Below are 16,268 nucleotides of genomic sequence, written 5' to 3'. Positions count from 1 at the left end.
ATTTTACTAAACTGTTGCTTTAATGATAAAACAAGTGTTTTGTTGTTTAGGCTGCAGGTTTGCTGTTTCGCTCTCAGCTTGTGCCTGTAAAACATGTTCTCTCATCCAATTATTCCAGGAAATGCTGAAATCAATTCAAACTCTGAGCCGAGTTTCCGTCTGCAGCTGGATTCTTTGTCCTGGTGCCTGAGCAGCGTGGGACTGAGTTCCACTTCTGCTGCTCTCAGAGTTTCTTTGATTGATCTGAAGACATTTCCTCGACATCGTCTGTTGGTGCAGTTACACAGACGTGAATCTGCTCTCATCTGGATCAGCTCCTCCCCGTTTCCCATCGCTGTCGGCCGGGATAATTCAACATGACAGCAGAATACACATCATGTCCAGAGACAGACAAGCAACAACGCTCTCTCATCCGTCCTGAAATGAGGCAGCTGTTGAAATTACAACCTTCCAATGTGCATAATTCATTCATTTTCTTAACTTGCTTTTACAATCTCACAGGTGTGAAATGTTTGTAAATGTAAATGTAAATGCTCCGTACTTGTATAGCGCCTTTCTAGTCTTTTCGACCACTCAAAGCGCTTTTACACTACATCTGCATTCACCAGTCACACACATTCATACACTGAGCCTAAGTGCTCAAACGGAAACTAACATTCACACTCATTCATACACTGGCGGAACAGCCGCCAGGGGCAAATCGGGGTTCAGTATCTTGCCCAAGGACACTTCGACACGCAACCAGGGGGAGCCAGGGATCGAACCGCCGACCTTCCGATTAACAGCCAACCCGCCACAGCCACCCTTTGAGGGTGGTCTCTATGTGTACGGGCAGTGCTTTCAGACGGTCCCTAACTCCTCCTACAGTAACAAACTGCTTCGTCTTCTTTGGTGATTTTGAGTCGATCCAAACTGTGAAACGTCCGCCTGAATCAGCTCTCAACAGATACCAGGCCTGGGAGAAATCCACACTTTGACACGGAGCTGTTGAAGGAAACAGCAGCTAAATATTAAACTAACTCCACCCCCTTTCCAAACACGGCGGCGGAGCTGCAGCTGCACTTGGCACCATCTTCCACGTGTTGGACCCCCGATAGCTCCAGTCCTGTTATCAGACTTGTGACATCCCTACTCAGCTTCCAGGCGTCTCACCGGGACCCAGAGGTTTGACCTCAGCACCGGCCCCTGGCGTGTTTAAGGACTGATTTAAAGATCTGACTGGTTAGCTTCAAGGCTCTCGCTCCTTATCTGATCTGAGCATGAATGCAGCTCAGAGACCAGAGTCTGGCACTAAGACCTGAGGAGTCTGTCTGAAGACTTTACAGAGAGCGTTTGTTTTTACTGGATTTCACACGAGCTGTCTTTTATTTTTAAAGGTCACTGGACTGTGTTGTACCCACCTCTACATTTTTGTTTAAACCAGTTTTATTTTATTTTTAAAGCGCCAGTTCACAACAGCAGTTATGCCGTTGGGCTTCTCATAACGAGCAGGTCACCGTACACTTTATTATTTACGATCTGCCGTTTTGTTCTTTTGAGCATCCAGAATCAGTATTTGAGGATAAATCTGTGATGAGCCGAGGACAGTTGGAGTTCCTTCTCCGTTCGTCGCGGCCACTGAACCTGCCTTTCTTTTCCTCGCTTCAATTGCCATGGCAACGTGCAGCCATAGGCCATTATTCTTAATGGCTACCTTGGGATGCTCAGTGTGTGCGTGTGTTATGTTAACAGTTGCTGCAAAGTGGTGCCCTGGACCACGCACAGGAACAAATCCACTTCAATAAATCCTGACATGTAAAGTTCAATGTGATGATGAGGTTGAGAGAGTGTGTGTGTGTGTGTGTGTGGGTATTACTCAGGTTGTGAGGACATGACTGTTTGTCATGACATTGTGGGGACTCGTTTCTCTTATGGGGACAAAATGCAATCCTCCTAACATAAATCATCAAACCTCAGGGTAAAGGCTTCGTTTGATGTAAGGGGATGTCTCCAGGCGGTGAACCTAAGATGGAAACACTGTGTGCGCTGTACTCTCACTGGAATACACGTTTTCTGCAGAGAGCGTTGATACGTGGATGTCGCCGAGCGTTCTGGTCCGTCGCCCGTTGATATTCTCGCATTATTATTTGAGCTGAACAGATCATCCAGTCACAACACGCTGGATTTATTCCACATCCACGCTCACTGAAGGCTAAATGATTAGATGAAGCAGAGTCTGCTACTGTGTGAGAAAACATGTTTGAAGCAGGCTGAGCTGTTTAAATCAAGACATTAGCAGGAAAACACAAAGCATTTCAACTCCTATCAACCAGACCTCTGTGTCAGCACAGCGGGACAACAACGAACCCGCCAGTCAAACACCCGCTTTGTGAAGAACCAAGACCCGTGCGTTTGGATCCTGGTCCTCTGTTCCTGACTTCCTGCATATCTCAGCTCCTGACTGAACTGCAGTGAGCATTTTACCGTCCATCAAAGTGTCTCTGATCTGCCAGCAGCTGCCACGCCGACCGAACGTCACCTCATGTGTTACGTCAACAAAGCATGAAGAAGAGAGTCCTTCTGGTTCCGGTCCCAGACCGTGGCGGACCGCAGCAAATGCTCCAAAGTTTGGCTCTGCTTCACTAAAAAAACTGCACCAGCTGCAGTCAGGAGGTTTGGTGCGAAGGAGGAAGCAGCTCCGACGTGACGAAGCGTTTCCTTCAACACGGCGTGAATCTGAACGCTTCACCGTGTTCAACGTGTCGCGCTCTCCCAGATCCAGCTAACGCCTCAGGTACAAAACACAGGTTGGACTGACTTTCTATTGTTGTCGTTAACATATCGTGGAGTCGGAGGAGATAATCAGAGTCTGTTGGGTTGCTGTCTCTCAGTGTTTAGCCACCTCATTTTTCAACCTTTCATTTTAGAGTAACTATTTGTTTTGTAGCAAACCATTCCACACTTTTAATGACCACAATCCATCCATCCATCCATCGTCAACCGCTTATCCTGCGTACAGGGGCGCGGGGGGGGCTGGAGCCAATCCCAGCTGACATCGGGCGAAAGGCGGGGTAGAAGACCCTGGACAGGTCGCCAGTCCATCGCAGGGCCACACACAGACAGACAGTGACCTCAAACCACATATTTAAAATTTGTGCATGGGCATCAGAACCATTGTATGTGGGTGGAACAAGACCAGTGATGTTGGACCCACTCACTTTACCTTCTGTATTTAAACACATGCGTTCACTCTGCAGAGCGCCTTCAGTCACATACATTCCATTTATAAATAAAACTCCACTCCACGTCTTAGCTACAGCCTTCACCTCCACTCATTCAGAGTCCATATAAATTAAACTCCATTCTGTGTTTTCACTCCTCGCGCCTACAGCAAGGTAAACAAAGCATCTCGACATACCTGCTGCTCGGGTGTGTCTGCCTGTGTGCTCGTCGTTAAACAAGCTGCTGTTTAACTGACCGTTCATCACTTCTTCACCTGTTGCTTTTAAAGACATCCTGTAAATTAAAGTCGTGTAAAGTAAAATGTTTGTTGGGGGGAGGACCCACCGTCTTTGCTTCCAACGCCCACAAATGGTTCTTGTATGATAAAAGGTTCGTCCATCTGAGAATAAAATCCCAGCAGACAGTTTGAAATAGGACAATTAATTGCAATGTTATCGAAATCACACGAGGGGCAATATTTTATAATAAAACATGTTTGTGATGGAGAGATTACACGTCATATTCTTCCCTCTAATATTGTAAACTGTATCGCAATTACATATCGTTTCAAAACCGTTCAGCCCTGGTTTAAAAGCAATTTCAATAAAGTATTAACGTTCTGCAGAAGCAGAGCACTGAACACACACAGTTCTGCCTCACTCTGCTTTAAACTACTCCGTCTCTTTCTTTTCTACCTCCCACACGTCTGCCTGTCGGTCCGTCCTCGGTCTGTCTCCTCCGGACGATAAATTTAACGTCATCTTCGCTTCAGTGGAGCAAAACCTCAGCTACTCCCATTACACACACACACGCCCACGCCCACAGTGTTGGTGTGTGATAATGTGTCAGACTGGGTCTGTTGAGCAGAATGAAAAGAGTTTCTGGAGCTCAGCAGGGTGAACTGAACAGACCGAACACACTGAGCGCGCTCAGATCAGTGTTTCACACAGCTCAGGAGACACAGAGGTCGTAAGTCACACACACACAAACGCACACAAACTACACTTAGTGGCATGCAGCTGTTCCGCCTCAGACTGTAGGTCCTTGAGAATACGTACTGTTGATGGCGTGTGTGCTGCTGCTCTTTGTGAGGACACGTTTTAAGCCTGATGATCAGACCGGCCTGATGAGGCGACGTGCAGAGGTGAAGCAGGGGAGGAGGTCTGAGAGGTAGGGAGGGGCCAGGGTGTTTAAGGCTTTGAAGGTGATGAGTAGAAGGTAAGAGGATCCTGTAAGTAACCGGGAGCAGCGATGCGAGGAAGTGAGGACGCGGGGAGCGGAGTTCTGGACGTACTTAAGTTTATTATTTTGTTAGGTGAACCGTAAGTGAAGTCATTTTCCTTAAGTTCCACAGAAAGTAACGTGAAGATCAGCTGCAGGCGTCCGACACACTACGCTCGTTAGTTAGTCAGCTTCCAACGAGGCTTACCGTTCACACAGTTGAACCTTGACTCCCTAACATTAGCTGCGCAATATGCTAACGCCAAGTTAGCTAACCTACAAAATAACAGGGCAACACTTGCAGCGTCCAATTCTAAAGTCAGGTCACGTACAGCCCACGTGATCCGTTCTGAACCGTTACACAGCTCGTCCTGCTTGTGGAAGTGTAAAGAATGAACATAGTGGTTACTGCGCTGCTCGCCATCCTCTGCGTGGCATTTCAATTTTGTGGTTATCGCCCCATGTTCCAGTAGTCGAGTCTGTAAGTGGTGAAGCCATGGATGAGAATTTCTGCAGCAGTAAAAGACAAAGTGACCTGGCTGACGTGGGGCAAGAAGAGAGGGTAGGGTCAAAGATGAATCCAAGGTCGGGGACCCTCCTGATTTAGGTCTTTCGGGAGGAGGACGCTGTGTTGGCAGTTTAAATGTTTAGATTTGAACTGGGTTTTAACTTCCCTCACAGCACAGGGTAAAGCATTAATCAGATTACACGAGTTTCACACACTGGTTAACATCACATCCACCAGTTTTTCAGCCTCTTCAGCCGTCCTCCTACCCGCAGCAAAGACCTGTCTCGACTCTACAGCGAGCAGACCGAGTGACGGATTCTCCTGAAGATGTTCGAAGGTACCGACAGACGGGAGCTTTTAAACTGCAGTGTATTCTACTTCCAAATGTAAAACACAGGAGCCGCAACAGACTGACCTTTCTATAAAGCATTGATACGTACACTCTGCCCCGCCATCCCACAAATAAAGACACCAACTCACACTCCCGTAACTCTGTCGGACTCAACGCTCAACTGAAAGAGGGTCGAACCAGAAATGTCCTCTTTTTTATTTCACTGGAGAGATTCGACAAAAACCTGCTGGTCTGCGTCAGGTTACCCACAAGGCACCTGCCTAAAAGAGGAGGCTCAGCAGGTAACAGCAGAGTCAGGCTGTGTTCCTTATTAAGATTAAATATAACGATTAATGTTTGTTAACCCTGATAGACAGAGAGGGGGAGGAAGTACTCGGTAAAAGTACTATTATAGAGAGCGAGTGATTTAAAAGGCCGTGACTTCGGGCGTGTTCAGTGGTGTAACAGGGACACGGGGCTGCTTGTCACCATAGAAATGGATCATACAGTAACATCCGCTGCCTTCCCTTCGTCCCACAGCAGCAGCTACTGTCTACCGTCAAGTGTTGATCAGCTCTAGAGATGAAACTACCACCAAAATTACCACAGTTATCAGTGTCAAAATGTACTGAAACACACACTTAAAACCATTTAACCAAGTATTATATTAAAAACCACAAATAAAATTACTTTTTGTTTGTATGAACATTAAAATAATAACAGCCAATACCTTATGTAGACATATGAAAACCAAATCAAATGTGCTTTAACATAAAGATGTTAGCAGCTTATATTATTATTAGGGTTGTCAAAATAACGCATTTATTTTTATTAATAAATTATGGATAAAAAAAATTTATGCATCCAAAGTAACCGATCGTGGTGAAACGATGACAGGGGCAGTGCGCAGGGCTGGGTAGCCAATCATATTATGCATACGTAGAATTAGAAAATGGATTAGTCAGATTTATAACTGATGTACAATCAGTCCAGACAGAGGCAGCTGAGCAGGGAGAGTTGAAGGTGAGGACACACTGCTCTACTTTATGGGACTGCGTAGTGGGTTTTGATTATATTTTTTTATCTGAGTGTGTATGTTAGCTTATGTGTGAGCATTGGTAACTATTGAAGTTGACAGTATTTTGCGACTGAAGCTTTTCAGCTCAGGCCTGACCTGGTCTCGTTCAGCAGTGGTGATTTGAATCCCACAAAAACACTACTAGTGTTAAAATAATAATTGTTGTGGCATTGTTATTGCATATGAACAGTGAAAAAAGGTTGTAAATTTATGGGAAAATGAAGATGTTTAGCTGAGGAAGTTTGTTTATTGTCACTGATGCACTCATCTACCAAAATATATTTGAATTTAAATATTTTAAAGGTTTCTCCCCGGAGACGGGGAAACAAAGGTGAAAGACCTGCCTGTTTTTATTTTCTATTTAACTCTTTGAAAACATTTCTATGTTTTATGCAAAGCACTTTGAATTACCCCGTTGTTGAAATCTGCTATACAAATAAACTTGCCTTTCCTTCTGTCTGAAAACTAAATGCATTTTATCAGAATTGCGTTCTGATCAAATGAAAGCGTCAGACATGAGAGCTGATTATAGAACAGAAACTAGTCAGCGACGTCTGGGAAGTTTTCTGACTCTGAAACTCTGAGCTCCAGCCTCACAACTAATCAGTAACACAAGACAAAACTAATACACTGAGTACTGAAAGTATCTTTTGGTCAAACTCAAATCAAACATGTCTCTGACCTTTCTGAATTCACAGGGGTCAAAAGTCAACACCTAGGACTGTGAAGCATCATGACCAGTCAGTCACACAGTGATCTCTGTGCAGCCTCAGGCACAAACAACCAAAAGCTCAAACATTGCTAGCTCCCTTGACAACATGCAAAAAGACGTTACAGCCAAGTGTGACAGCTCGTTTCGTTCATCGGGACCGGGCTATACGTTGACTGACAGTCAGATCTGCAGGGACAGATAGGAATTAAAGCAGTTTAGGTTTCCCCTCAACATCAGCTTTCTGTAGACAACTCAGAGACTGCAGCCGGTCTGAGATGCACACTGAAACGTAACTTCCAGACCGGGTGGTGTTGGGTCAAGTAGGAAGACATTTTCAGCAGCTTGGTTGGCTGCGTTCGGAGGCGATGTCGTCAAGACTATTCCTCTCTTTGCTTCGTAAAGTCTGAAACAAATCCTAAGAACTTTAAGAGGCAGTCTGCGATGAAACCAGAGTCAGTGCTGCTGACTGCTGGTTCCACAGGGCTCACAGCAACGTGGGGAAATGTTCAAACAGGTGTAGTTTAGCTGTCAACCTGGGTCTCTTTCTTACCTGAAGTTCAGTTCATTTGATCCAGAACAAGGAAAGAAAATATCAGTCCAGCCTGAAAGTCAACCTCGTCCATCATAAATAGTAAAAACAGGACAAATAAGGGATGATTTGTCGTCAGGGTTCCCACTCTTTTCTTGAGATCACCTTCTAGGACTTTTCCATTGATGATCTAGCTGATATGACAGATAGGGGTCACGCCTACACTAATATCTTTATATATATATATATATATATAAAATTTGCACTGTCTTCATATTCCTGTTATAGACACATTTCAGTGTATCACCTTTAGATGTTTTAAACTTTCACCTCTTTTTACTGTTGCTCATGTTCTATTTTCTCACCTGGTTCAGTTTCTTTTCACACAGAAACAAGAGTTAAAGAGAACCACAATGCATCTTTAAAATCCACTGCAACTCATTGGCGAGCGAGAAAGTAAACACAGGAAGACGGTCCTGAAGAAGCTAGTCAAGGTCAGACTTGAGGTCATGCTCCATCTAACTGCTGATTTCACTCATCCACATCCCAGCGCCTGACTGAAGTTAGATCACGTTCTCACCACACAGTGTGGTTGTTTTTGTTTTGACCCAAACCAATGGTACCAAAGGGGAAAATGAAGATGAGTCTGATTCAACCGAACAGCTTTAGTTTCTTTCTTCAGCTAAAAATACTCCTTCTATTTGATTTCACTGAGCGAAAATGAAAAACAATAAGAACACTGACATAATCTGGTTCCTCGGATCAGTCCCTCAAAGAAATACAGGAGAGGTCGCGCCTCCTGTTTTATTAAATCACGACTTATTGCTCACAGCTCCGGGAAATATTCCAGTTGAGCATTTCGGTGACAAAGAGCAGAACACACAGAATGAGTAAAAATGCAGCGTAAAAGGAAAATGTCAGCGCTTCTAAAAGCATGAAAGCTCCAGAGAGTGCAGTGACTCAGTGTCGGAGGAATCCAGCTGCTTCCGGCGAGGATAAAAGGACACTTACTTCTTCCTGGTGTCGTATCGGCCCGTGGTTCCCAGGCTCTGGGGGGAGGACAGAGGAGAAAATCATCACTTTCTATGCAGGATCATGCAGAGCAATAAGATGCCACCTCTATACCTCTCCACACTAATGTCTCTGAGGAAAACTCATTACTGTCACTCTAAAAATACATTTCTGTCCACAGACACACTTTTTATAGAGGAAGCTATAATGTTCAATCTGTTCAATCAAACATCACAGATTCAGGAGCAGCGTTCATCCGTTCACTAATTCACACTGCGAAACGCACATAATGACGCAGTTACATCAATTTATCTTTTTCCAATTTATCTGAGGTATTTCTCTTACAGGGGAAAGAGGCCTTTAGAAATAAATGAGTTCATTTATTTCCTTATAACAATATTTATATATACACACTGCACATAACCTATTACATTACCCGTTCATTTATTCACATTATATTCTTGTTTACAATTTACAGAAACAGCTTGACTTGTATGTTCACTGTGTGTTGTTCTTAATAGTTGCTTCTTTTGATTATATACAGTATAACCATTAATATATATATTATATTTCATATATTTATTTATTTACACACACTCACACACACAGTACTGTGCAAGATTTATGAGCCGGTGTGAAACGTTTTATGGAGTAACTTGATTACTAAAAAGCAAATTAATCCATATAACTATATAACAGCGCACTCGTTCGCACCGACGATTATTACTGTCGCACAGCGCGGCAAGCGAACACGACGTGATTTGATGGCGCGGATTACAGACTGGAGATAGGGATGAAGGAGAGACAGGCAAGAGAAAAAGACAGGAAACAGCAGCTCTGTGTAGGGAGTCTGCTGTAAAACCGAACCAGCCGACCGCAACAGAACCACGGCGCCAGCATCTGAGCAGAAAGACCTGGTCTATGCATCGAGTCCACGGAGCGGGCCTCAAACAAGCTAACGTAAATGATTGCTAATCGAGATGAAGGCAAAGGTAAGAGGCTCAGTTCCCAGCTGGAAACATGCATTTGTTGTTGTTGTTGTTGTTGTTGTTGTCCGACTCGTTAGTTTTTACAGTGATCTGAGTTACACAGCTGATCCCGGTAAGGGATTTATCCTGAAATAATATGCAGAATATTACATTACTAACAATATCGTTAGCTGCAGCTTCAATATTATATTTATTGAGTAACTAAATGCAAAGTGAGTGAGCAGAAAGAAAGTCTAAATCAAATGACCTCCCTTCGCCTTCAGCATCAACACTTGCACAAAGCCAGGGATTTCATAGGCATATTGTCACCAAACGGCCGCTAACGATCGCACATTCAGCACGCAGGTTGAAAAGTGAAATTGAAGCAGCTGTGCAGGAGGAATACAACTGGGTGATTGTTTAGTACTGTGTGCATTCAACAGTTTATTAACATGTTTATTTCCACCTTCCTGAGTATTATTCTTGGAAATGTGCGTACACTGAGAGCAGCTTGTTTGTGCACACAAAGTCGAATGATTTATTTTAAAATGGCCATTTTCAACTGTCTTGAATTCATCGCAACATTTGTTTTCCAGGTTCTTTTAATTCATCCCGTTACGACAGCGTTGTTTCCAATCAATCTAACCTTTATGCTGCGTTCACGTCATCGTCATATTATTATAATAATTATTATTCTGTAAGTGATGGTGGAGACGGAAAGAATTCCTGTGGTTGCGACGCGCCACCGTTAACGTCATCGGACAACTCAAGACAGAGATAGTTTGATGAAGTACACTGAGCTAACGCTGACTAGCTGGCTGAAGAACGTCACAAAGCTGGAGTTATTTCAGACGTGCTGCGCTCCTGCAGGTAAAGACCAGGTGACCGACGGCCGGACGGACACAAGACGAACAGCTGTGTAAGAAATTATCTGGTTCCTTGATAAAAAGTCAAATGTACAAGAAGTCTGTGGACACAGAAACTGAAGTAGAGAAGTCAATCACAAAGCTTTTCTGTTGTTGAGGCTTTAGATTACTTTCCATTACAGAAACTTGACAAACTTTCTGCAGTTTAAATCCCTTCGGTCTGACTGGCTTCTTCTCATAGCAACAGCAGCCAAGGCTAATTGTTATTGTAGATTTTACCACAATCTACTAAAGAATGAAAAGAATATCTAAGAAATAAAGATGAAAGAATCAAACTAACATAAAACTATCTTAGCTCTGAGCCGCCTCTTCAGCGTCGTCCCTATACAATTGGTAATAAGAGTGTGGCGAGAGGATGGAATAATACAATGAAAAGCGATTCTAAAAATAGCGACCGAAGGTCGTGGCGAGAGAATTGCAGGAAAAACAGCACGACTTTCATTTTCTGGGCCTGTCCTTTCATTTTTACATACCAGAGAGATCTTCATGCTAAAGAGATAATGGAGGTATTTAGAAACGTATCACACAGGATGAAAATCTCTTTCAAATGTGGAAAGGACAACTGGACTGAAATTATCAATAATCTGACCTTTAGCTCGGGGCTAATGGATGATACACGCCTGAGAGATGTAACCCATCACTCTGAAGGACCCTGTTCCTGCACAAGTACTGTGTGTTCCTCATGTCAACCCACTCATTTAACATGAACATATTGATTAAATTAAAGTTGCAATGAATAAAATCAACAGTTGCTCAGTTTTTTGTGTGTGCTATGTGTGGGTGGAGGATGAATGCTTTTCTGTTTTTGACTTGTAGTGTTGCATTAAAGCAGGTGGTTTTAATATAGAAGCCACTACCTGCTGCAGACTGAAGCACGGATGACGTTGTGTTTCGACCTTGGGACTGGAAGTGTGTTTGATCAGCGACGGCTGAAGGATGCAGCGGGGAGAGGAGGGGCCGGTTTGATTCGATGGAAGAACGGCAGGGTTTAGGCGGCGTGGGGTGAAAATATTCCGTCGCCTTGACAACTGAAGACAACGCTGCGAGGGAAAATTGTATCTGTACATGAGCGCACACTTTGGCCCTCTGAGGTCTCTTCCGCCTACCTCCGCTCGAGGACACTGGAAGGCTTGAAGATGCACCACCCTGCAGCGACCCTCCGTGTCTGAGCCTCTCAACATACTGTGAAGATGACGGTATCACACGAGATGTTGTCAGCTCTCATTTCTCATGCTCCATCTTCCCCCATCTTACATAACACTTTCAGGATCATGACAACAGTTATTCTGAAGTAATGTATGAACAAATCTTACAGATTAAATGAAAGAATATCTCAGTTGTCGTGTAAACGCCACCGTCTGCAGGACAACATCATTTGTAAATATCTTCCGAGACTGGAAAATTTTACGACTATGGTTCTATGGTACCTTTTTAACCCGTGAAGCGCCTTGGTTAACCTTGGTTGTTTTAAGTGTGCTATTTAAATAAAATTGATAGGTTAAGGTTTGGTGAGGTTCAGGCACAAACACAGCTTGGTTTAGGCCCTGTCTACACAGACACGTGACTTTTTCTACGCAGCATCAGGTCACTGAAAACGAACATTTTTCAGGGTGAGGATTTTCAGAAACGCCGGCTGCAGTGCTGTCGTGTAGACAGTAAAATCGGGGGCTTTGCGGTTTCATGCGGACGGAGGAGGAAAAACTCTGGTTATAAAAATACCTGTGTCCGTGTGGACTAGGCCTTAGGTTTTGGGGAAATGTGGGGTTAAGTTTAAAGGACGACATGGTTACAATAAACCAACTGCTGACTGTTTCCCATTTCCAAACAACAAGCAGCGACTGTTTTGTTGGCCCTCTGCAGACTCAGTACGATGTTGAATGTTAGCTTCCGATTGGCAGAAACTCAGGTCCAGATCAAAACCCATTATGCCTAGAACTGTGTAATGTGGAATAGATTGTCCCAGAGAGGTTTCTTTAAAACAGTTTCAGATTTGTGAAACATTTATTCTGTTTGTGAAAATTTTAAAAAAGGGCAAGTTATCTGTTTTTCATTTTCACAAACAGAATAAAGCTTTTTCAAAACTGAAACTATGTTTTGAATAAACTCTCCGGGACAATCTAGTCCAGTTCTGACCACTCTGGGCACAGTGCTTTATGATCAGGATCCTCTAACTTTCCCCTAAATGCAGAATCAGACGCTAACTTCAGCGGCGTAGATTCTGTCGCTCTATTACAACATTGAACTACTTCCTTCCTGTGGCAGGTACATCTCTTTGTCAATGTCTCCGTACCTGAGCAACAAAGACTGGACTCTACTGAAAGTTGGTGTCAAATGTCTGCTCAGATAATAATCTGCTTAACGATTCTTTGATCACACGGTGACTGATTGAAGTATCAATATTGTGAATTTGATAAGTCACCAAATTTTGTAAATACTGGATGATCCAAAGGCTTTTTCATCTTTACAAGTGGAATATCGGACATAAACCAGCATGACATTGAAAAAAAGATAAGAAGTCCAAACTGTCATCGACCTCCTCTACGGTTAAACTCCTTGTTTAAGTTTAGCCAGCGTTGGGCGAGCTACTTGGAAAATGTAGTGAGCTAAACTACTAGCAACTCTACATTAAATGAAGCTTCACTACACAGAAGCTACCCCCCAGTGAAGCTAAGCTACATTCAGCTACTTTTACTTTTTTAATATTTTATAGTTAAGTCATATATATATATATATATATATATATATATATATATATATATAATTACCACTTGAGGTCCTTTCTAATAAAAGCATTTGCGGAGGCCATTTTAAGTACACACTATTTCTTCTTCATCATCTCTGAGTGGCACTACAACAACAAGATAAAATGAAAAGGTCTGAACTCATTTGATTGGTTAGTCTCAGAGTCATTTGAATTTTTGTACAATTCGTCAAGCTTTGGTTCTCCTGGACATGAATGAGCTGTTCTAAAAATCAGCATGACCATCTATCACCAGATTTAGATTCAAATTAGTTAACATTCTCCATTATTACAGTGGATGTCGGAGGCATGTGAACTGACAGCAGGACAGAAACCATTTTCATCGACTGGAGACAGGAGAAAGGATTAGTGGAACCAGCCTTCTCTCCTCTGCTCGTCTCTCTTTTTCTTTGCTCGGCTCCGTTCTGTTCTGCTGTTTTTTGGATCGTGACGAGAGCAGCAGTGGGAAGTTTTTGGCGTTGTCATTTTCTGGTGAAGACGGATGCTTTGCCCCCCACTGGCCCCAAAATGAGATTATCGCTGAGCCCACAGGGAGAAATCTGTTGCTGCATACTGCTGCCAGCGACCAGCTACACTCTCAGATACACAGCAGGCCTACGACGCTGAACAAAATGACTTCAATCAGAAACATCTGTGTGCAAGGCCAAAACAAGCATACATATTAAAGTCACCATGAACAGGAAACACACAGTTGTGACTGTTAAAAGAGGCCTCATAGGTTCATGGAAGAAACTAAGCACTTCAGAAGCACCCTGTCTGTTAGCTGCAGCTCCTCTGTTAACACTGCCTCCCCACAAAAACCACAAAACGATCAGCTGACCGGAATCTCCCTGAGCTCACAGCGGTTTATTCTTACAGTAGCAGGGTGTTGGAAGCTGCTGACAGACGTGATTGCATTTTTATTTCTGAAACATACTATGTCATTTCTAACGAACGGTCCTCTCATTTGTCCCTAGTTCATCACTACTAAATATTCTCTAAAATCACGTAACGTTACAGCCGCTAACGCTGCCCGTTGCTAGTGTTTATTAGTGGAGGAGCGCTAACGTTAATGAGCCGGTAAACTGGAGTTTAATGTATTCTAAATATATCTGCGAGCCGTTCGTTTGTAGTTTGTAAACCAGAGCTGACAAGTAAATAAACGTGAGCTGAACAAGAATCTAACACGGCTTCCTGTAGCTCCTCTTTGTGTGACGTTATAGATGTGAAACGCTGTCGTCAGAGCCGTAACGGCTCTGGTCGTAGCTATAGTTAAATGAAATCTCAAAGTTGCAGGTCGTCGTTGTAGATGCCTTGTTTAGAGTTGTTTGGTATAGATTATGTTGAAAGTGAAATACACAAGCTTGTTCTCTCTCACTCTCTCTGTTTACAGACGGCTGAAAAAGTTGCACCTTCCAGCAGAAATAGTTATTGATGAGCAACTGTTTACATGTTCAGTTGTTGAGACTGTCATCTATTTTATTAAAACGATCCATTTAGGAAACAGTTTTATAGCCCACATACAGACCAGCTTCCAGGAAAGGGGTCTACTATCCAAATCATTCTCTAAATCGTAACTCCATCTGGGACTGATAGCTTTGCCATCGCCTTCCTTTCTCCCGCCACCTCCACTGGGTCCAATGGGTGTCCCAGGAGTCTGTTCAGTCTCTTGCTGTCGGCAGTCGAGATGCTGCTACCCCAGGAGACCACGCCATAGAAGACGGCCGATGGCCGAGTCTCCTCAGTCTGCTCTGACGTCTACGAAGCTTTTTGGTAACTTTGATGGAAATGTTGGAATTCAATTATGTGTTTATTACCGATAGTTACAGGTGGTGGTGTTCTGCACTACATTGTATTAACATACATGGGGGGGGGTCAGAATATAATATATATGTATATAATTGTGAATACTTAAGACCACCTTGTGTGAACCATGAACTACCAGGATGAACTAACATCACTACGGTCTCCAGCTTGGACAGGAAACGAGTCACCAACTGGCTTCGTCTATTTATTTCCGGCTGTGAGTCACTGTCTTATTCATCTCTGCCTTCCCCTCACTCCATCTGTCTCTGCTAAAGCCTCAGAGTTTAATATGTCACCTTCACTTTTTCTTCCTCTTTCCAAGAACTCCAAAATATATTTCAATTTCCTGTGGGAGTTTTTCTCTTTGGTTATTTTTACTCCAAACTGATAGCAGGCTACATGGGGGAGAGTGGCTCTCCACACACTCAAAATGCCTCAAAATGTCAGACATGTTCAAATTGTTTCCAGGTAACGGACACTTCCATTACCTGTAATAATAACAACAACGTTGATTTATATAGCGTCTTATATAGCTGGTTTTTAAAGGTTACTAGAGAGAAGGCAGAGTGTGATAAATTATGCTTTCCCTTATTTTCTGTTGTGTATAATGCTAGACTGTCGGATGTTCAGATTAAACATGGTTTAAAAGTTTAAAAAAAAGAAGTAAAGAGATGTAAAAGTAAAAGTAGTCCCTCTGAAAACTGGCTTTCCTCTACCAGTCTGTGCAGAGTCAGCTTAGCCTAAAGCAGCACAACTAACTGAGCAAACTAGCTAACGGCAGCTAACGTTACAGTTAGCAGTTACTTTAAAGTTACCTGTACATCAGAAACTGTAAATCAGAGAGAGGTCAGGCACTTTTTTATTTGTTGTTTACATTATTGGCCCTTAACGTTAACCTCGTTTATATTCGTTGTTTACATTATTGGCCCTTAACGTTAACCTCGTTTATATTCGTTGTTTACATTATTGGCCCTTAACGTTAACCTCGTTTATATTTGTTGTTTACATTATTGGCCCTTAACGTTAACCTCGTTTATTTGTTGTTTACATTATTGGCCCTTAACGTTAACCTCGTTTATATTTGTTGTTTACATTATTGGCCCTTAACGTTAACCTCGTTTATATTTGTTGTTTACATTATTGGCCCTTAACGTTAACCTCGTTTATATTTGTTGTTTACATTATTGGCCCTTAACGTTAACCTCGTTTATATTTGTTGTTTACATTATTGGCCCTT

At 43.0% G+C, this 16,268-nt stretch overlaps 1 protein-coding gene across 6 annotated transcripts in view; it reads right to left on the bottom strand.

The window, feature by feature from the left end:
* Positions 1-16,268, bottom strand: part of ankfn1 (ankyrin repeat and fibronectin type III domain containing 1) — a 131,033-nt gene that overhangs the window by 80,297 nt on the left and 34,468 nt on the right. For all 6 annotated transcript variants that reach the window (XM_038735905.1, XM_038735902.1, XM_038735906.1 and 3 more), the window contains exon 6: positions 8,592-8,629. In XM_038735905.1, coding sequence (XP_038591833.1) covers positions 8,592-8,629 — 38 coding nt within the window. The remainder of the gene's footprint in view (positions 1-8,591; positions 8,630-16,268) is intronic.

The sequence above is a fragment of the Micropterus salmoides genome, unplaced genomic scaffold (genome assembly GCF_014851395.1).
Source record: "Micropterus salmoides isolate LMB-PRFRI ecotype aquatic unplaced genomic scaffold, ASM1485139v1 Ms_hic_scaffold_21, whole genome shotgun sequence".
Taxonomy (NCBI): domain Eukaryota; kingdom Metazoa; phylum Chordata; class Actinopteri; order Centrarchiformes; family Centrarchidae; genus Micropterus; species Micropterus salmoides.
This window is presented reverse-complemented; position numbering and strand designations above follow the sequence as displayed.